The sequence below is a fragment of the Rhinichthys klamathensis genome, unplaced genomic scaffold (genome assembly GCF_029890125.1).
Source record: "Rhinichthys klamathensis goyatoka isolate OS25496 unplaced genomic scaffold, OSU_Roscu_1.1 h1tg000585l_1, whole genome shotgun sequence".
NCBI lineage: Eukaryota > Metazoa > Chordata > Actinopteri > Cypriniformes > Leuciscidae > Rhinichthys > Rhinichthys klamathensis.
Window position 1 is genome coordinate 1593820 of NW_026607045.1, and position 22540 is coordinate 1616359.

Here is a 22540-nt window from a genome sequence, read left to right on the forward strand (position 1 = left end):
TTCTTACTGACCCCTAACTTTTAAATGGTAGTGTAAGAAGCGTTTACATGATGCTACGGTGTTGTCAGTGGTTGCTAGTGTGAGAGGATTTTTTTTAGACCGTTGCTATGCAGTTGCTATATAATTGTGGGATGTCAGGGTGGTTGCTAGGGCGTGCTTAGTTGTCTAAATCAAAAAATGTAACTCTGTTTGACTCATATCCCTCCTTCAATTGTAAGTCTGAGATTTTTTTGTTTTGTTTTACAAAAAAAAATTTGGTCAATATTTTACAAATTAACATTAGTACTAAAACTAATACAAAAGCCGATGGTCACCTTGCTGTGTGGAAAATCCATCCCTGAGCTCACATGCTCTTTCATTTCTATATGCTCACCGGAGATCTCTGGCCCTCAGCCAAACTTCATCTCCCATCTGCCCAAACTCAGACACTCTCTGAGGCCTACAGCTCGCTCTGCTTCCTGTCCTGGGACTTAAGGAATGAGTGCTGGGACATGGGAAAGTCAGACACTGAGCTTTCATCAGATTCCCTGGCTTAAGATGGTTTTCTGTCTTCTGGAGTCTGTCGCATACACACAAGATGAGACACACGCTCAGGCTCATGGAAACGCATATGTGCATTCTAAGGCCAGAAACTCGAGTACGCAAACTGCAGTGCTTAGCTAATACATTTAGTGTGCATTACTATTGTACATACTTATTGTGAGCTTTTGCATTACTGTGATGGTAACAAACTTCAATATTCTGTCTTTGCTACTACACCTCAACAACTTGAGGGTGAGCAAATGATGACAGAATTTTAATTTTGGGGTGGAGTATCCCTTTAACAGGGAAAGAGAAAAATGTCCAAACCAGTGTTGTCATCAAATAAAATACAAAATGAATATTAGCCAAAGAAAATTTTGCAAGTTGCCATAACTGCTATAAGTTGAAGTAAAACTACTAATTTAAATAAAACTATTTACAAATGTTTTTACATAAAAAATGTGTTTAAAAAAATAAACTGAAAATATCAAATAAAGGCAAAAAAAATATATAATAAATATTATCAAAATAACACAGCTCCAATCAATTAAATCTGCAACAAAATAAACAATAAAAAAATTCACCAAGTTGCTCAGTAAAACTATTGCTCACCCTGGCTTTGACCCGAAAAAGAGAAAACTGAGCATAGATGACATTTATGCTAATTCCCGCTAAAGCCAAGTCAAGTCAACTCAAGTCAAATATATTTATATAGCGCTTTTCACAATACAGATTGTATCAAAGCTGCTTCACAGTATCAATCAAAACAACTTAACAGTGTTTGTTTATTACTAGAAAAGACATCCAAGTGCTTAAAGCGTCCCTAGTGGCGACATTGAGAATGCAACAGCTACTTTGTGTATTGTGTTCTGACACATTTCAGAAACAAAATCCTTCCACCACAATGACAATGATATCCTCAGTAACCTTTTTTTTACCATACTTTGGCTTGAGTCTTTAATCTAGCTTTTGCTTCAGTCTAATGTACCATACCGGGTTTTCCACTCTTGCACTCTGATAACATTGGCAGGTTTAGGAAGGACAGTAAGGAATTCCCCAACACTATATGTATTCACCATGACCTCTCACTCTGTTTTTCCACCCTCCTTTTCTAACGGGAAGGAAAAGGTTAACCCTTTCGCTCTTCCTCGGCCCAGTTGTGTTGATCGCTAAAGTCAGCTGAGCTAAAAGGTGTGATGAGCTGTATTAAATGTCTATGGTGGTTTATAAATACCTCTGGAGTGCATACGACCACCAGAATGGTGGTCCACGTTACGACCGAGATAAAAAAGGCAGGTGTACGCCATATTTTGCATTACTGCCACCTTCTGCACATTGCTTCGCACTTCTGTTCCAAATCCGCCGAGGATGTATGAGCCACCTGGGTGCACGGGCCTGGCTTCTCTCCCTAACGGCGAGGGCATTTGCTGTCCTCGCTCTCCCCAAAAACTTGTGTCATCCTACCCTGGCTATGGCAGAGCGCCACATGCATGCGTCTACATTTCCCCCACACTCTGGGGCAGCAGCTGTTTATGTTTCACTTTTAGCTCAGAGCTGTCATCAGTCCTTTCTGAAGGGCAACGTTATAAAGTTCTAACAGTCAGGGAGCACGAGATTGTTTTCCACGCAGTTGTGGTCGATAAATGGCTGATGCATCGCTGATCAGTCTCCTGGCTGTTATCGCACCCAGTGTTTGCGGCCTCGCATTAATATCATCCCCCGTATGGCAAGTGATGATTTCTCTGAAGACCATCCGTTTCTAGAGTTTCACACAAAGCGGGACACAATTTCATCTGCTATATTTATCTCCCTCTAAGTTTTCAATTGAACAGTCTCCAGAAGTCTCACGGCTAGCAGCTGGAGAAAACCGAAGTACAGGCGTCTGTCCGTAAGATCATCAACTAGTCAATCTAGTAAGGTCACCTACACAGTTTACACTGCATCAGACAATGCTGAATTTCAATGGGGAAGGTGCACTGCAACGACAGTGAAGAAAAACATGATGGCTATAATATAATATAATATAAAATTATATATGTGTGTGTGTGTGTGTGTGTTACATTTACATGCAAGACAAACTTAAAAAGTTAATAATTTGCCTTCTAATCATATTAATGATAATGCAAAATTGCATCCAGTATAATACAAATCAAAAGGAAAACTTGTGTAGTTTGGTGTTGATGCAAGATTACTTGGGCATTGCTGATGAGGCTGTGGGGGACCATTAGATCAAAACTGTTAGGAAACACTGCAGCAATGTGCTAATTTATTGTGAAGTAACTGCTTTGGGAATAAAAGATTGTTTAATGTTCTGCGATATTTCCAAACACTAGAGCGAGAACACACTCAATCTGCAATCTTTTATATGTTTACACTCCAGTTGAAAGGAAACAACTTTATATCTTATGGGGCCCCTAAAAACAAACCAGAGCGAGAGGGAGCGGAATGCGGTTCGGCGTGGTTGGAACATCCATTAGGACGGCAAAAATATGTTGTTGAGGCCTTTTGTTGGCGATTGAAACCACCTCTTAAATCTGAAATGACATGAGGTTTTCCCAAAACTGTCAGCACATACTGTACGAACGCAATAAAGCAGCTGGTGTGTGTGAAATCTCTCATGTGCTTGAGGAAGGCGAAGCACCCCGCAGCCTGAAATCATGCTGCTTATACTGATGTATCAAATATAACCCACCAGCAGCGCTAAACAGCACCGAGCTCTGAGGAATTTAGATATAATGATGAACGCTCGCACTGTTGGACTGATAAAAACAAGTACACATCTAAATAGATAAATGATAGACGAATTAGCGACTTTTTCAACACTAAAGCGCAGAGTAATTGTGGCCATCGCTTTTAACTTTCTAGAATAAATCATTTAGTGACATTACAACACTTTACAAGCCAATTTGACTCTACTGCAACCGGTATGGTCCCATAGCACTAAGATCCACCCTTGAAAAAAAGTATGTTTTTATTTAAAAAATTCTCATAAAGCTACAATATTAGTACAAAAATGAATCTCCATTGTGATTGGAGTATTCACTATGATCCCGCTTTCCACACATTACCAAATCCATTTCCCCTTACTTATGGAGAACAATTTATTGCAGTTTGTCTGCATTCTGCATGTTCCTAGAAGCCTTTTTTGATCACAGTGGGTCTGTTCGAGGGGGAAGAGGGGCCTAGTTTTTCAGCAGCTGTCAAAAAGTGAAAGGATACACGTTTTGATGGCTACTGAAAAACTAATCATTTTATCTGTTTGAATAAAACCGAAAATACGTCTTTTGTCTTAAGATATATACAATTTCTGTGATTCTTTTTAGCAACAACATTTAAAATATCATGAATGTTTCCTTATCAAGGATATTTTTGCAGTGCTGGTGTTCAGTTCTAAAGTGGAGTACTTTCGATGATGAATCACATTATCTAAGAAGTCTTTTCTCAAAAATCTGAAAAGACAGATCAAGTCAAGCAGCAAGAAAATGTAATATATAGATTATATTTAGTAGTGTGTGTGTGTATACACATATATACTGTATATACAGTCATGGTCAAAAGTTTACACACACCTTGCAGAATCTGCAAAATGTTAATTATTTTAACAAAATCAGAGGGAAGATACAAAAATGCATGTTATTTTTTATTCAGTACTGTCCTGATTAAGATATTTTATATAAAATATGTTTACATAAGACTAAATAAAAGTTGAATTACTAAAAAATTACCGCGTTCAAAAGTCCACACACACTTGATTCTTAAAGGGTTAGTTCACCCAAAAATGAAAATTCTGTCAGTAATTACTCACTTGATAAACTTAAGGTTGAGCCACTGTAGTCACTTGGACTATTTTAACGATGTTTTTACTAACTTTCTGGGCCGGCAGGTTTCAATTACAATAGAAGCCTATGGACGAGTGAGACAGCTCTCAGATTTAATCAAAAATATCTTAATTTGTGTTCCGAAGATGAACGAAAGTCTTACGGGTTTGTAACAACATGGGTGAGTAATTAATGACAGAATTTTCATTTTTGGGTGAACTATCCCTTTAATACTGTGTGTCTTTACCTGGATGATCCATGACTGTTTGTGTTTGTGATAGTTGTTCATGAGTCCCTTGTTTGTCCTGAGCAGTTAAACTGCCCAATGTTCTTCAGAAAAACCCTCCAGGTCCCGCAAATTCTTTGGTTTTCCAGCATCTTTTGCATATTTGAACCCTTTCCAGCAGTGACTGTATAATTTTGAGATCCATCTCTTCTGAGGACAACTGAGGGACTCATACACAATTATTACAAAACCGTAAACGCTCCAGAAGGAAACACGATATATATATAATATATCTCAGTAAAAAAAATCAGACAGTTTTCAAGCAGAAACTTCTGCAAGCTGTAAATCAAACATTATGGCTAAATCCACTGGGAAGCCAGGTGCTTTATGACATCCCAGAGGCTGCTCTGTCCCAATGCATTTTATTAGAAAGCAAAAAATAAGACCCCGCTCCTAACGGTATTTGCAAAGCTACTGGCCAATAAAACTAGCTGAGATACGCCACTTTGCAAATAAAACTCAGATCCATTTATCTGAATTGATATGCATTTATAATCTTTTTAAAACTAGTGAATTTGCCGCCGTTCAGGAGTCACTCACGATCAATTTAAAGAAAGTCATTCGAATGCATTGATAAAAGGAAAAATAACTGTCATGTACTGACGCCATTACAGGCATTTTGCACACTAGCTACCGATCAATGCCTTTCAATGGCTCTGAGCTTGAAAGAGGATGATGGAAACGTGGGGGGTTCTGTTCGAAACACAACAAAAGATGCACAAATAGATCAGCGGGAGAGGAAGCTCCGATATAGCCCAGTGTCAAAGGTCCAAATGAAATCAGGTGGTTGGAATCAATGGTGGTCTGTGTTTGAATGCTCCAGAGGACAGAGCAGGAAGTGTGAATGGGAGAAAAACATGCCTTTATGAATGATGTCATTGAAACGGGACGAAGCGAGATGCCACTTTCGGAGAAGATGGCTTTTACAGTAATAGATGAGCATTCAATGCACTATTTCAGCTCTAATAAAACACGCCACACTCCAAAAGACAGGAGAGTGAAATGCACACAATGCACCGGTGGAGAACATCTATCTCTTTCTAGTCACGCCAAATGACAGCAACATATTAAATGTGTGAAACATGTGAGAACTACAATTCACATGCTCGCCCTAATACAGAAAATATGAAAACATCATTCTCTCTCAACCTAAGTCAAGCACTCTCCTGCCTCTAGCACATTATTTTAATTTGACTAGTTATTGTACTCATGCATATATTTATATATTTAGAGGGGGAAAAGAGATATGAATTGGTCCTGGGTATACGTTTTTTTCCTACTTTGATCTCAAAAAGAATTCTAATAAAATATTTTCAACCTGTTCGTCTGTTCTGAGAAACTACTCAGAAATATTATAAATTCAGAATTTGGTAGAAGTGTTTGTATTTCCCTCAGTGACGCTGAGTACATTTATTTGGATTATTATCAGCATTCCACTAGAGATAAGAACAAAGGCACTCAGAGGTTTACAGTCTTGTTCAAGGTTTTTAAATTCAGAATTAATAATAAGCTGCTGCTAATTTGACTCTGCTTTTGATCCTGGCTAAGTAATTATTTCTGTTATGAACAACTCTGACTGTCATTTGCATGAGATAATAATAATATTATATATATATATATATATATTTATATGCACAGAGCAAAAGTCACTGGGTTGTTATCAGGACACTGGAATGCAGTTACTTGCTAGGGTGTTGCACACTGGTCAAATTCAAAAGATCCCACCCCCAAATTAAAATATGAGATTCTGATTTATAGAAATGGCTTGGGTTACTTCTGCAATGTAAGTCTATGGGATTTGTTTTTGGCTTTTTGATGAGCCAGCAGATCCACTAAAAATCACATAGAACTGAATTAGAACAGTTCTCCTCAATAAGCCATACAATTTGAGGTACCACTCATTTGTGTAGCACAAACCGTGTGGGACGAGTACTTTTTGGTTTTACTTCCATTGCAGTGTTGTTTTAGTATCATTGATGTATATATATATATAAACTAAAAGAAAATGAGAAATGTTGCTTTGCCAACTACCTGAAATAATACATATTTTTCATACATTTTATTGTATTTCAGGTAATGTCTATTTTTTCCATTCAAGTAATGAAAATGTTTTTTTATGGTTTTAGTTTTTATTTCAGTTAACAATAATAACCCTGTTATAGACTTATTATAATAATTTTGTATCTAGATGTTTTAAATGTTGCAGATATAGAGGATAGTCAAGGACAGATTTCCATCAAGTCACTTGTCATTCAGCTACATCTATTAAAAGTGCATGACAAGTGCTGACAAGCGCACCAAAGGACGACTTCATCACATCTGTTAACATCAGATCATCGCTTCTTTTTGGAGACTGTCGATTTCGAGCCTGTGTTTTCTCATAAATCAAATCAACGTCAGCTCCAAGGCCAGGGCGACATGAAAACTGCACAGCCTGTGATGTGAGTGCTATGCTACGGGTGACTGTAAAGTGCCTCTACACGTGTAAATCAAGCCAATCTTCCTCTACCTCCAGGTCCCAGGAGAGGAGTTTGACCGTCGTGCCTGGCAGTATGAGAGCAGCATAGCGAGGTCGTTTGGACGCACAGCCATCCAACGCAATAACAGGCCCGCGCTCCTCAGAGAGCCATCAGGATCAGCAAAGGCTTAGCGGTGGAAGCCTGTAACAACAGAACTCTGTCTCTGTGCATCTAAGAGGAGCAGAGAACAATGTAGCCTCATATTGCTTCACCTTGAAAACACAAGACCCCAGAAGACTACAGGCTGATGAATAATTCTCATTTGAGGCAAAGATTAAAAACTATCTCATTAACTGTCAACAGACAAACAACATAAGATCTGAAAATCCAAATGAGACCTGCAAAAATAGGCAAATTATCAGCACTGTGAATGTATATGGTTGGCATCAAAAGTGACACATTAGAAAGGAAGACAATTAGCTTTATGGAAGTCTAGAAGCATCACAATTGGTTTACAATCTTCTTTTTGCTCAGTTTACTTCCTTCATTTAGGGTGACGGAGTCTTTTTTTATTAGCGATTAGACCAAAAGAGCTCCGGGTCCTGCAGTATTGAACCTCAGATTGTAATTTGCTCATAATGTGGAGAAAGGGAATATGCAAATAAAGTCTGAGTATTTTGTGTTTGCAGTTTTGCCCGTGGGCAGCTTGTCCCGCGACACAAATCATCAATTAAGATCCCAGCAGGGATCTCGGCATTTAAATTAGCCCCATCCAACAACTTTTATCTTCCAGACAAAACATTACAGCCTTGTGATCGCCTGCACCACAGAAATAAAACAGCTGATTAAATGAGATCCATCTTTGAGATCCAAAAATGGACATGCAATGTCACCTCTCAGCTGAAATTATTCTATATTTGACACTAAAGAAATTCAAATCTACAAGAACTTTGTTAAGGGTTGTACTGGAAAGACTAAGCTGATCATATCTAAATATTTGTAGAGAAAAAGTGTTATTTACTTAAATACATTTAGAATTGAGCTTTTTTTCCTTGAATAGTATTTTAGCATATATTGTGAAAGGTGTTATCTGTTTCAGCTACATATTAAATTAAGTCAGTCAGAAAGAGGATTTGAGACTATAGTTTCTCATTTCTGCAGAGTTTGGAACTACACCATTTCAAATGATCTAATTATTGTTTCATTTATGAAGCAGTGCTCCCTTGCAGTTATTCTGATATAAACCTGACATGAAGAACATAAACTGAGCATTTTAGATTTCCAAAAAGAGTATTAAAAATTACTTTGTACAAATTTGCTTCATAAGCTTGCAAACAGTTTAAAACTGTTTGCAAGTTTTAAACTGTTGACAGGAAATTTGGATATTTAAGGGTTTTAAATATCCAAATATCCTGTCAACTGCCATTTAGCCCTTTATTTCACCTGCATGACCTCTTTACAAAATTGTGAAAAAGACTCTTTTGTCACATGTTTCTTACTTTACAAAGTAGCCTACCTTTAAGATGTTCCCTGTTTTTCAAAACGTCAGCTTGCTAGTTTAGGTTGAAAATCCAAATTTGCAGAAAGACACACAGCCCCAGGTGCAAGTTAAACCCAGTAAACCTTAAACCAAGGTTAAGTCAGTAAACTTTTTACAAAGGAACAAGACTATATCCAATGAGGAACTCAATTATTTACAGTAATATCTAATGTTCTCTCTCTGCAAGACAGAAAGGAACAATCAGCTTCATGTTTTACAAATCAGGGGAATATGGATGCTTGTTTCTGCCACGGAATAAAACTATTCAAAAGATAATTGCGATTTTTACCACAGAACTTTGACTTTTTTCTCATAATTATGAGATTACATATAGCAATTCTGACTTTTTTTTCTCACAATTGTGAGTTTACATCTCGCAATTGTGAGTTTACATCTCGCAAATCTAATCTTTTTTTTCTCGCAATTGTGAGTTTTTATCTCACAATACTGACTTTTTCCTCGCAATTGCGGGTTTATATCTTGCAATTAATTTTCACGCAATTACGAGTTTATCTCACAATTCTGACTTTATAACAAGCAATTCTTTTTTTCTCGCAATTGCAAGTTTATTTCACCCAACTATGAGAAAAAAGTCAGAATTACAAGATAAAAAGTCACAATCATCTCGCAATTCTGACTCTATAACACACAATTGCAACTTTATATCACGCAATTCAGACTTTATAACTATATCTCGCAATTCGGACTTTAACGCGCAATTACCAGTTTATTTCATGCAATTCTGAGAAAAAAAGTCAGAATTACAAGATAAAAAGTCACAATTACCTTTTATATTTTTCATTCAATGGCGTCAACAAGCTTTCATTAGAATACAAAAGAGTAAATACTATACCACATGATTTGCTATCTAACAAAAAAAAAGTAGGCAGTATGCATGCATCAGACATAGCTAGCCAACAGCAAATAGTAGGCTGATTAAATTGACGGCATAAAAATGCAATCCTTAATAGTTTAACTATGATAACTGTAATAAAAAAAACACATTGAGCATGTTTCCAATATAGTTTTTCTTAATTCTTAGCCTACATGTGGCGCCAAATACGCTTGAGAACAGTTCGAAGGTGGTAACCATAACAACAGTACGCTGCTCGAACACTTACAGTTTTTAGTGTCAATATCATACGGTTCATAAACAAAACATAAAACACGACAGTATTAATACAAACTTTATTACAGATTTACATACCACAAAACGTTTGTTTTATGCTTAAAATATATATTTAATATATGCGTCATTGGAGAAAGACAAAAATGGTATGTATTCGCAACCAAGACGTAGGCCTAGGCCATATTCTTAAAACAAAAAGTTGACTCCGCGGAAAGTCGTCATTGTGCTATAATTTAATACTGCAGGCAAATCTGTTTTTATTTTCCTAAACTCTGCTCTGATAATGTGCGATAATCTAAATATAAACATAAATGTCAAACTGGAAAAAGTTCTGAATGCCAGATAAAACATCTAGCCTAGCTACTGAGCAATATATTGTTTCAAAACTGACCAGTCATAAAGTAAAATGCATAGGCTATGATCTTCCTACTGCTCATTAAAAGATATAATACTCATTAAAAGACATTGCTTTGCTCCACAAAACATTAGCGATAACAAAATATACCCCAATTAAAATTCTAAACATGAATTTACATGCGTATATTTTGCGCGTTATGAATATGAAGAATTAGTCATGTATCGCTACAAAATTGCAAAACGCCCTTTAAATCCCAACAAAAAAAATGTCGACACAAAAATTACCACCACATTTCACAAATCCAAACGCATCATCCACCATAAATTCATCCACAAAGAAGCGCTCCCCAAACTGCACGGCATCTTCTACAGTCTTTCCTCTCTTCCTCCCTCCTTCTATCGCACTCGTTCTCTTCCTCCTCCCTCCCGCTCACTCACGCACGCACGCTCTCTCTCTCTCTCTCTCTCTCTCCCTCTCTTTCCCTCACTTTCTCTCTCCCTCTCTGTCTATCATTCTCTCCCCTCAGCCCTCGGCCAGTCTGTATGAATAATGTCCTGCCTTTTGTAATGAGAGCGAGAGGGAAAAAAAACAGGCTGGAGTGTTCGCCCGCTCCGCGCTCTGACATTGAAAATGAATGACAGCTTACCTGAATGCCAATCTTCATCAGACTGACACCAGGCTGACAACACAGCCTATACTCCCCTACACAAGCCGTGACGTCTGCCATATCAGACCCCTCCCACCATCTCCCCCCTCCTCTCTCCCTCTCTCTCTCTCCGTACCCCTCTCTACCGAGTGTAGACCTCCGCGGTTCCTCTTCCACTGGCATTATTCCGTGCCGTATACCGAACACCCCGGGCCCAGCACGCGCATCTCCGGTTCATTAACGGTGGAGCCCGCTGGCCACCTATCGACATCAAATGAGACTTACATTCGGCTGCAGGTCGCCTTGGCTGTTAGTTTTTGGAAAGCAGAGGGAAAATAGGCTATCACTGTAAAAAAAAAAAAAAAAGATCAGTAATGACAACAAATGTTTTTACATGAATTCAACTTTTAAGTTATAGGCTACGAGATTCAACTCATTGTTTAAGTCAGTTCAATGCAATTTAAGTTGAAATGACTTACACAGCCAAGTTGATTATACTTAAAAATTTAAGACAGACTTAAAATTTTTAAAGTGTTATTTGTGCAAGAGGAAGAAAAGCCACTTGGTCAAATCCTAAATGTATATTTAGTTATTCTCCTAGAAATTTAACCAATAGGCAACGAGCTAAGATGCAGCTGAGAAAGGCTAATCTGGATAAACTATGCCATATGAATTCCCATAGCATAGGCTAAAGGGAGCTAGCCTATATATTTCCTGTATAGAGACTCACAGTGTGATATTACCAAGAGAACGTGTCATCAATATTAAATAATTGCCTTTTAAATTGTCACTAGCAAATCATCAATATATGAAATATATATTTAAATAAATAAAGGGAATAATGGAAAGAGAACTCCATAAAAAGATTGAGAAAAATACAAACACAAATATATACATTTTCAAGGAGAGCATGGAGAAACACACACAGAGAGAGAGAGAGAGAGAGAGAGAGAGAGAGAGAGAGAGAGAGAGAGAGAGAGAGAGAGAGAGAGAGAGAGAGAGAGAGAGAGAGAGAGAGAGAGAGAGAGAGAGAGAGAGAGAGAGAGAGAGAGATTGCAAGGCAACGTAAATGTGTACTATTCGGTTCTAGTCTATGCCCAGTATTCAGAAAAACTACAACTCCCAGCATACTGCTCGCCAGATACTACAACTTGATTGGTCCATTTGCGACACAGGAAGTGTAGAGATAAACAGAAGCGACTGGGTTTCCATGGAAATATTTTAGATTTTCTGCAGCATGCATCTGGGCGTAAATCAATATATTATTTACAATTACGTAGCTGGTTTCATCATTTGGTTGTTTTATTATGTAAATATACAAACTGCTTAGCCGTAAAATGTTTATAATGGATTAGTTTGCTAGTTTAAGCACGTTATTTTGATGAACTGCATGTTTTCCACCGTTTATTCGTAATATGCAAGTGGAACTGAGTAAAAACATCGTACTAACAGTATATTTCTACTAATAGCAGTTTGAAGATGTACGCGCCACATGGTTTGCTTTCATAACATCGACTTGATATAGCCTAACTTACTTCCAGACTTGGCGGATTTAGCGCGCGCAGCCATCATAAACGCTGCCTAAAAGCAAAAGATACTTCACTCGTCCAGGGCAGGCACTCGCAGCGTGAGAGGCGAGGATGGCTTATGTGGTGTTGGGCGTTGGGACAGGTGTGTTTATCATTGCTTTAACCTGGATAGTGACTCTCGTGCTCGCCATCGTTCTGTCGCGCGCAACCGGCCCAACTAAGTAAGAACATACTTTTATGTTTTCGACACAGAACTTGCATCAGCATTGCTCTGTAGTGTTGTATCATGAATAATCACGATGTTATTGCCTCACCAGGTTAGGGATCATCCCTATATTTCTTCTGGCGCTCACCATCACTCTGGTTTTAGTCTTTTTCCCTCGCGCACCTGAAGTTCCCTCGCCTGAGAGAGCAGTTCAGGTGAGTGCATCGTAGATTTATCAGTCATGATTTTAATATATACTCAGGCCACTTTATGGGCTATATGCACGCATAACTTCCGCGTTTGATGCAAGGATTCTCTTGCGTTTCCGGTTGGGGAGATTTAAAGCGGGGGAAAAGCGAGGAAACCGGGATTATGGCAGAGCCTTCAAAATTTACTGTCCTCTCGTCTTTGAAACGAAACTTTAATACGTTTAGATGTGATTTTATATATAGTTGTGTTTATTTAATATAATAAACAAAGAAGCATAAACAAAAATGAGGGGTGTCTGTTTTTGTGACTAACGTTTCTTTAGTATAGCAATAGAGTATAAAAACCAATATAAATTCTCGGTATAGCATTGGACTCTACGATCGGCGGAAGTAATCCAGCTTCCTTAGACCTTCACCGGAAATACCGCCGTGCATAGAGGGGTTCACCTTTATTGTACCGGGTTGGACCCCTTTTGCCTTCAGAACTACCATAAATATACATGGCGTAGATTCAATAAGGTCCTGGAAACATTTGACATGATAGCATCAGTTTCATGAATATCCTGTTCCACCACATCCCAAAGGTGCTCTATTGGAGATCTGGGGACTGTGGTAGACATTGAGTATAGTGAACTTAATTAATAGTGAGATTAATTGAGCTTCGTGACATGGTGCGTTATCCTGCTGGAAGTAGCCATCAGAAGGTGGCTCATAAAGGGATGGACATGGTCAGCAACAATACTCAGGTAGGCTGTGGTGTTTAAATGATACTCAGTTGGTAGAGATACCCACACCATTACACCACCTGCAGCAGACTGAACTGATGATACAAGGCAGGATAGATCCATGCTTTCATGCTGTTAATGACAAAGTCAGCCCCCTACATCTATTGTCCAATTTCGGTGAGCTCATGCAAATTGTCGCTCACTGGTTATTTTCTTTTTTCCGGACCATTCTCTGTAAACCCTAGAGATGGATGTGCATGAAAATCCTAGTAGATCAGCAGTTTCTGAAATACTCAGACCAGCCCGTCTGGCACCAACAACCATGCCACGTTCAAAGTCACTTTTCTTCCCCGTTCTGATGCTCAGTTTGAACTTCAGCAGATCGGCTTGTCCATGTCTACATGCCTAAATGCATTGAGTTGCTGCCATGTGATTGGCTGCTTAGATATTTGCGTTAACATGCAGTTGAACAATACATGTTGTACAATCTTGAATTCTCCTATACTTGCTAATGTTTTTTAAATGAAAAGTTCATGTACGAGTGATTTGATAACTTATTGAATTCTGACATTCATGCTTGAATAGTGTTAGGTGCACTGTACAGCTCTTTGTGTGAGTTATATTTGAAAAAAAGACATGTTCTAGTTTATCTCTCCTCAACAGCAGACAAGCACAAACACAACAGCTTTTTCCTAAAGTCTGTCTTTGCCAAAACCAACGCTCTGAGCTGCCAAGCCACCCTCTTGTCTGCACAAACAAAAAACAAACCATTTACCTTTCAGTCTTTGATAGCAGAACGGAAACATGTTGACTGAATCAAACATTCTCTTGTTTTCAACCTTAAATTATTATATTACCCGCTGCTCTCAGCTTGAAAAAGATTACATTTGTTTTGATTCATAGACTTGAGATCTCACAGGTTGCATAGTGTAGTTAATTTCTGTAATATCTCGCAAAAGATGTTCTCAGATTTACAAATCAGGTTTGAGATGTTAGGTTACATTTTCTGATGTCAACAAGCACCTTTTAGAAATCATGTATGTTTGTGTGTATGTTAGTTTGAACCAATTTAGTAATGAATATAAGGTCTGATAGTTGCCTAAATTGGAACAACAGAAAGATAAATTAAAAAACAAAACATGAGACAATCTCCATCATTGTGCCACAGTGGCTTCCTGTTGTAACAAAGTCTCTCATTTATTTAGTGCTATAAGCATGCATGTAGTACCGTTCGTTGTGCTAGACTCTTATTTGTGCATAACGCCAAATCCATGTTACACCCATTGCTGATTTGCTTGCAGCGGGTATGACTAGATAATAGTTTTTTTCTTGATAGGTGACAGTGTTGTATGAGAAACTGGTAACCCCTCGCTGTTGTACAAAGGAATAATATCACAGTGCCAATTAGGCCGGCCCCAAACAGGAGCTCACTGTCGCACATTCGATGCCACATTAATAAAACATGGCCTCTGCTCTGTGCTTCGCTAGCCAGCTAATTGGCAAATTAGAAAGTGAGATGCGTTAAACGAGAGAACACTGCATTCGCTGGAGACAGAGCCCCCTCCCACATACACATGCATAGACACACACAAAGACATCTCTCTGTCTGTAGTTTAATGTAGGTTGTGGCCTCTCTCATGATTTAGGCCTCATACTCTAGTTCAGGTCCGTAGGGATGTAGAGTGTCATTAGTATTCAACACTATCACCCTGTTCAGCTTTAATTCTAACATGGAGGAAAACCAGACAGCAGAGTAAGAAATAATGGCAAGAAAGTTATAGTTTTCTGAGAGTATGCTAGCCTGGGAAAACCCAGACAACTTCGGCAAATTTAGATTTGCTCTGAAATTAAGTCTGGCAAAGAGCTCATTCAAGCCCATTTCCAATCCGCCGAAATCGAGGCACCAATCAGAAACGTTGGGGCGGGCTTTACACGATGACGACAGCGCTGGGATTTTGAAGCAGATTTTGTAGCCTACATTACAAAGATGGATACCGCCGTCGAACATCACTCGTTCGAATCAGCTATCGCGTCTGTTTTAAGCGATTCGAACGTTTCCTTTTTGTTAAAAACCGAGCAAAGAACAACACTCGGAGATGTTTCTCCGCCGCTCTGCATACGTCATCTCCTTCATCGCTCTGATTGCATTTGAGTGACGTCCGTTGGTGACGCCCCTTTGGAAATGATTTGTCTATGACGCTTTGCCTGACCATAACTCAGTTACAACTGAGAATGGTCTGGTTTTAACCAGGCTAAGAGTATGCTAAAATAAGGGTAAATCATGCTACATAAATATGAAACAAACTATTAAATTAAGGATATTTATATCTAAACATTTTGTCTTATACTGAATATTGAATATAACATATGATGTTAATCTATTTATCAGGTATTACCATAGATAGATTTAGTTTGCATGTATTAAATATTTAATATTTCTAGTTTATATTAGATAATTGTTTTCTATTTTAATATATTTGTATGCCTGTGATAACAAAACAAGCCAGTACTCAAGTTTTCAGACATCCTTCTAGTATTTCTTATTAAAATCGATGTTTTTATTTTTAGTTTCACTCTGTTCTCAAGATCATTTTGGTAAAAAAAGCTCTTTATGGCACTTTAATAGTGTCTTGTTCTGTGTTAAATGGTCTAGTGAGGTGCCTCAGGTTGCAGTCAGAATTTCTTAAAAGAACCCTGCTGACCTCTAGTGGAGAAAAGCAGAACATACTAAATATATTTCATGTTCATTAAAAAATATTAATGGACACATCAAAGCCCCCATGGCTTTAATTACTTTCCAGTAACTGTATAATATGTTGTATAATTCACAACGTAAGCCTGTGATGTTTTTCAGATAGTGGATATGTTCTTCATCGGCCGGTACGTGCTCCTGTCCTTGGTGAGTGTGGTGTTCTTGGCAGCCCTGTTCATGTTGCTGCCCTTACATTTCCTGGAGCCCGTGTATGCCAAGCCCCTGAGAACACACTAGACCGTGAGGCTTCATGTGCCAAACTCCTACAGATATCCCAAAGCAGGGCAGCCAACCTGGCAGCGCCGTCGATCAACGAGCCCCGCTTGAGATGAGAGGACAGCAGAAGGTTCCAGAGCTTTTGTCTTTCTGTCCAAATCAGAGACGTCCACATCTCTCTGAGAGCACAACATAGACTGGCCTGCATGCAGCATATGCATTGCAAATGTTTAGGAGGGTGTGGTTGGGTAAAGTTTTTGATGTAGTTTCAATGTAGTAGTTTCTCTCTGAGGCTTTTTTCCTGTGTGTTGCAATTTCGTAATTTTGTGTATTTTACTGTTAAAAAGAATACAATCTATTTTTCTCAAACTTCCAGTTTGTTCATTTCTTCCATTATTGGTGTTTGCTTAGGAAATCTTTCATGAGTCTGAATTATGAATTAACTTGATCAAATGATTCATTAAGTGAAGTGGCGAGAGATGACGTGAAGGCCAAGTATTGTAACCCATAGGCTACTCGGAATTTGTCCTCTGCATTTAAACCATCCAAGTTAGTGCACACACTTTAGGAGCAGTGAGTAGTAAACACACACACTGCAAACTGTGGACACACACCTGATTGGGGGCTAGGTGCCTTGCTCAAGGGCACCTCAATCATTTTGAAACCTCAATCGTATTGATAATCGAAGTCTGATTCTCTGCCCCAGTTGTGCCCAATTAAAGTGGGATTCAAAATAAAGATCCATTCTCTAATCGGACATTATTAACTCAAGAAAGACATCTCAAATTGTTTGGTTTGTTTATGAGAGGTGGCATTGCACTTTTAAAGTGATCACACCTACATTTTTGCCTGGCAGAAGATAAGACAAAACATTCCATTTTATGGCGTTTTCTATACTACGGAGACCCTAAAGGGACATGACTGGGGGAGAAAAAAATGTGCTTTTGCTTTCTATCACAAATGTTTTGTGTTTCCACAACGCTCTTCGCGTTCGCTCGCAAAATGATTGCATTTTCCCAAGAAACCTTGCGTTCGCTCGCAAAACTTTTGAGATGTTCAGGGGAACGCAAAAGTTTTTCCACGACTGACCCGATGAAAATGCTACATGAAATCTTATTGCTTGAGAGTGAACTGAATTTCTTTGACAATCAAAGGTGGATCTTTCATTTATTTGCAGTTTAATATTATTTAATATGAATCAAATCTTGAATCTTAGAATGATCAGGAATGGGGTGATTGGATGATTTGGACATATAAATGACCTAGTCTGTCTAACTGCATCACAATTGCATACGTTTTACACTGCAGAAGGCACTTGAGTCATAATCAGTGAATATTTTTGGTCCCTTCAATGCACTGAATTCACATTCTAATCCATTAATTGATAATCTGCAAACTCGAATTTCACTCATTCACGGCTCAAACCAGACAAATTTCATTTTCTCGCTCCCATATTGACATGCTAATTTTGTTCCTATGGAAGCATTCTTTAAGACACTGTCTCACTCTCCGCACAATACCACAAAGACGAAGGGAGCAAAGTTGGGCGGTCCAACAAAGCTTCAAGCTGTGAAAGTTGATTATTTTGTTCTTAACAAGGCGAATACTCCGTGTGGGCCCTTTGTTGCCTCAGACGTTTACTTTCATTTTCATAAATCTCTCTGGGAGGCAAACTTCACAAGGGAGATGGACGTCTTATTATTTTCACAGGCGTGTTGTACGTGTGCTGTGATCCTTACAGCATGAAGACAATAAATAACAAGCTCCAAACCTGATGTAAAACATGTTAGTTGATCAAATGTGTGTGTCAAATCAAACATGACAATAATAGTCCACAGTAGAACCTACACTTTTGTCCATTACAAAGCAAAGAAAAGCAGCCAGTTGAATTAGCGGTCATGCTGAAAAACTTGGAATATCCTGGAAATCATCCCATACACTCATATATCCGGAGGTTCTTATACAGGGAGATTGTGGGAATGTGAGCAAGAAGCGAGGCGAGGCCGTGTCTCAGTTGCGCTAGCTCTCACCCTTAAGGTCTTCGTGCGATCCTCATTTAAAAGTGGGGAGTCCGGCAGGACGTGCAGTGAAATTCCAACCAGTGCGATGAAAGAGAATCTAATGAATCAAATCCAATCCTATTAGTTCCGGCCCACATCGCAACACTGAGGCCTTTCTGCAAGCTGATCGCCGGAGATCTACCAGAGCTTGAGAAACAGGCTACCGGACGGATGGACTGGTACATGAAACGGTTTGTGTAATCAAACCAAAAGGATCACAGACACACTGAACGCCTTCAATAAGTGGGATATAATAACATACAAGATGCTTAACCTTGAGAAACCGATTTTCTCCGAAAAGAATCATTTTGAAAGGTGCCATTTTAGAAAACCAATGTGTTTATAGAAGGTTTCCAAAAGAAAATCAGTTCGAAGTCGTGTAAATACTGCAACATTTACGATAATCAATGTTATAGTTATCATATGAAGTAGGGACAAGGGAAACAAGGAAGCTCTGAGCCATCTGTGTGGAAGAAGTGGCATAGCTGCAGCAGGTGGCTGAGAAATGACATTACATAACAGATTCGCTAATGTACCGCTCTGTAATCGCTGACTGCAACCACACTTGACTTATTTTTGTTTCTTTTCAATTTCTTCCTGTCCTTCTCTCTGTCATTTTCCTTATCCCTTCTTGTTGTCCGTGCTGGTAGTGACTCTCTCTCTCTCCAGGGAGTGGGAAAAACGGCAGAACAAAGCATCGAAGGGAGCAGGGCTCATTGGGAGTCTGAGCTGGAGGCTTTGTAGGGCAGCCAGCTGGACATACAAAGAGAGTAAGAACGAGGGAGAGAGAAAGAAAGCAAAAGGGGGATGCAGAGCCGGAGAGGTGTAAGAGCGGCCCAGGATATGGGTGTGGGTGCTACCGAGGCTCGCGGGAGAGGGGGAGGGATGAGGAGGGGAGCGGGGTGAACACTAGATCCTGCTTTGTGATCCATTCAAGCAGAACTTTTGCCCTCACACCCCTGGCCTTCTATTCTCCATCTCTGTGCTCCACAAGCCCACCCTTCACCCCCGACTCCATCCCTGAGAATTTTTCATCTAAACGGTGTTGGATAAATGTTTCTCGTATAATTTGTTCCACTTTGGAATCTGTGAAGGAAAATTGTGCAAGTCTATCAACACAATTCCTGTTGGTTGTTGTGGGATGCAAAATGTCTCAGGTCAGTCATAGGTGTGGGGTCAGGTGAGGTGAAATGTGGGAGCTAAAGTGGAAGTCAAGCTAAATAAGATTATTAATTAATAAAAATTAACTTACAGTAAACTCAAATATTAGAATTGTGTTTTATGGATGTGCAAGGGGTTGGAAAATAAAGACATTTGATTATTATCATTACTAATATCTTTAGGCTATGTGTATATTTTTTTTTGTATATTTAAAAAAAATAACTATATAATTAAAAAAAATTAATTCACAACAATAGCAAATATTTGTTGTGAATATTGGCAGCAAACATTTTCCTGGAATTTCTCATTTAAATTTGTATACATGTTGTATTGTTACTCAAGTGAATAAATTAAATAATAATAAAATAAAAAAATCAGCAAGGATGCATTAAATTGCTAATACGTGACAATAAATACATTTATAGTGTTACAAAAGATTTTTAAAGAAATGCAGTTCTTTATAAACTATAAATCAGCTAAATCTGCTTATATTTGAGAACCAAATCAGCATATCATGATTTCTGAAAGCTTATGTGATACTGAAGACTTAAGTTTTTACCCGGCCGTCAAATGTCTCCTCAAAGACTTGTTTTTTTTTTTCTACCTATTTTTTCCGTCTCGATCTCTCTCATTGGGAAGATTAGTGCAGTCTCCATCCTCCTGCACTGAAAATTAAGGCACAGTTTAAGGGTCAGCGTGAGCTGGAATAGCCCTTTGTGGGGACATTCTGACACCCCATGGAGGGCTGAAGCGTGGCCTCTTTTGGGCACTGACCAGGGTCACTTGACATGACCCGTTACCTGGTAGGGGGTACAGTGAGAAGTGATCATTAAATGAACAATTGAATAGTCTTTGATTCCAAGGTCATATTCCAAGGTTTGCAATATGGGTGGTCAGTGAAATCTGAAAATGGTAAATTTGGTTTAGGAACTTGTTCCACATAAAATTCATTGCTCATTCATTCTGAGAAGCAGCTGAATGACAGTAATGCACTTACAATGAAAGTCTATGGGGACTTTCGTTTTATGTTTATTTTTAGGTATAACTTTCTTTTTTTCTGGCCTCAAATAGTGAGTTTTGATGAATATTCTGTCCATTCTTTACAATATAATGAAAGCGAATAGCTGTATCATAAAAGAGACTTGTGTACTACAATTAAGTCTTCTGAAGTCATATGACAGCTTTGTCTTGTGAACAGATTAAAAATGTAATTGTTATTTACTACATCCGCTCTAGCTCTCAAGAGAGAAGTATGATGTCATTCTTTTTAAACAGACATTTTCAATGAATCGATTGACCTGGTTCACAATACCGTTCTGAATGATTCGTTCACAAATTAGACTGAGAGAGTTCTTGACTCATTACCGCAATATCTGGTTGCACTGGTTAACAGCTCATTGGGAGATAAGATTATGAGTGAATGACGACTTAAAGGTCCAGTGTGTGATTTTTGGCGACATCTAGCGGTTCGGTTGCGAGTTTACACTAAGGGCTCAGCCCACCGCTCACCCCTCCCTTTCGAAGAAGCTACGGTGGCTAAAACGGGACAAACATCGTCGACTGAGACAGCAGAGAATAGCCAGCGTAAACCAAGTTTCTGTACCACAGTCCATTATAAACCACATCATGGATAAAGTTTCAGGTGAGGATCAAGGGTCTTAATACATAATATAATGATAGTAATCAGCTGATTGTCTCACGAACGTAACCAGCACATTCTCCCCACATAGCAAACCCATAATACAGCGAGGGAGAAGAACCACATGAAAATATGCAACTATATATGTTTTCTAACAGGGTAGTAAACGTTTAGCTGGCTAATATGAGCTGTTACTGTGGCTGAGCTCGTTAAGCGTAAAGCCTTGTTTAAACTCGACGCGTCCGCATGAGCCCAAAGGTGCGTGCGGCAAAAATGACGTGATTGTAACAGCGCGCGCGCCTCCGCATCCCCTAGACACACTTACTACACACACAATAGGCTTTTTTTCTCTGATTTTGGAAACTCGATCGACTTAAAATGCTTCCAAGATCGACGGGTTGGTGATTCCTGTAACTGTTTTACGGTCAATGACAAGAGTAGCCTACTAATCAGCTGTCTCACGAACTTAACCAGCACATTTATCCCCACATAGCAAAGCCATAACACAGCGAGGGAGAAGAATTAAGTTACATGAAACAATCCAACTACATATTTACACCACTGACAAGGGAAAAGTCACTACTCACGGTGTTTATGACTAGCTTCTTCTAGCTTCCTGCGGCTTCTCTTTCAATGTAGTGACGAAACGCGCTCTGTAACGCTGTTTGTTCGCGTTCGGCTACTGTAGAAACATGACGTCACAATATGGCGACCTTCATAGAAGGGGATTCCCGCGCCTATGTAGATATAAATGCCTCATTCTAAGGTAATAAAAACATTACGGTTTATTAAGTAAGTTCTTTATACACCACTGAACACATAGTTATGGATGTCATATTGCATTTCTGTTAATAAATACTCAAAAATGTTACACACTGCACCTTTAAATTTTGGTCCACACACAAATCAATTGTATGACTTCAGAATATCTGAAATGGAGCGTTATGCATAAGTTGTCTGGAACACTTTTTTAGTGTTTCAAAAATGAAAATTCTGTCATTAATTACTTACCCTCATGTCCTTCCAAACCTGTAAGACTTTCATTCATCTTTGGAACACAAATGAAGATCTTTTGATGAAATCTGAGAGCTTTCTGTCACTCTGACAGCTACATTTTGACGCTTCAAAAAGATCATAAAGAGATCGTAAAATTAATCCATATGAATTGAGCGGCTTACTCCAAATTGTCTGAAGAGACACGATCACTTTATATGATGAACATATTAGATTTAGGTTTTTATTCACATATAAACATTCATAAACACACACATCAGTTGTGGTAAACG

At 38.7% G+C, this 22540-nt stretch overlaps 2 protein-coding genes across 3 annotated transcripts in view; one reads left to right on the top strand and one right to left on the bottom strand.

Annotated features, from left to right (window-relative positions):
- Positions 1-10816, bottom strand: part of LOC130075548 (homeobox protein PKNOX2-like) — an 85719-nt gene extending 74903 nt beyond the window's left edge. Inside the window, exon 1 of one of the 2 annotated variants that reach the window (XM_056240188.1) lies at positions 10759-10816. The gene's annotated coding sequence lies outside the window, so the exon portion shown is untranslated. The remainder of the gene's footprint in view (positions 1-10758) is intronic. The other variant, XM_056240185.1, reaches the window with a different exon arrangement.
- A 1106-nt stretch (positions 10817-11922) lies between these two features.
- tmem218 (transmembrane protein 218) lies at positions 11923-16651 on the top strand. The gene is made up of 3 exons (XM_056240251.1): positions 11923-12508; positions 12605-12707; positions 16281-16651. The coding sequence occupies exons 1-3, from the start codon at positions 12399-12401 to the stop codon at positions 16413-16415; spliced, it is 348 nt and encodes a 115-aa protein (XP_056096226.1). The 5' UTR covers positions 11923-12398; the 3' UTR covers positions 16416-16651.
- Positions 16652-22540: the final 5889 nt, after the last annotated feature.

Coding starts and splice junctions, on each gene's coding strand:
- tmem218 (XM_056240251.1), top strand. CDS start 12,399: ATGGCTTATGTGGTGTTGGGCGTTGGGACAGGTGTGTTTATCATTGCT. Junction 12,509..12,604: donor CGCGCAACCGGCCCAACTAA/GTAAGAACATAC, acceptor TTGCCTCACCAG/GTTAGGGATCATCCCTATAT. Junction 12,708..16,280: donor CGCCTGAGAGAGCAGTTCAG/GTGAGTGCATCG, acceptor GATGTTTTTCAG/ATAGTGGATATGTTCTTCAT.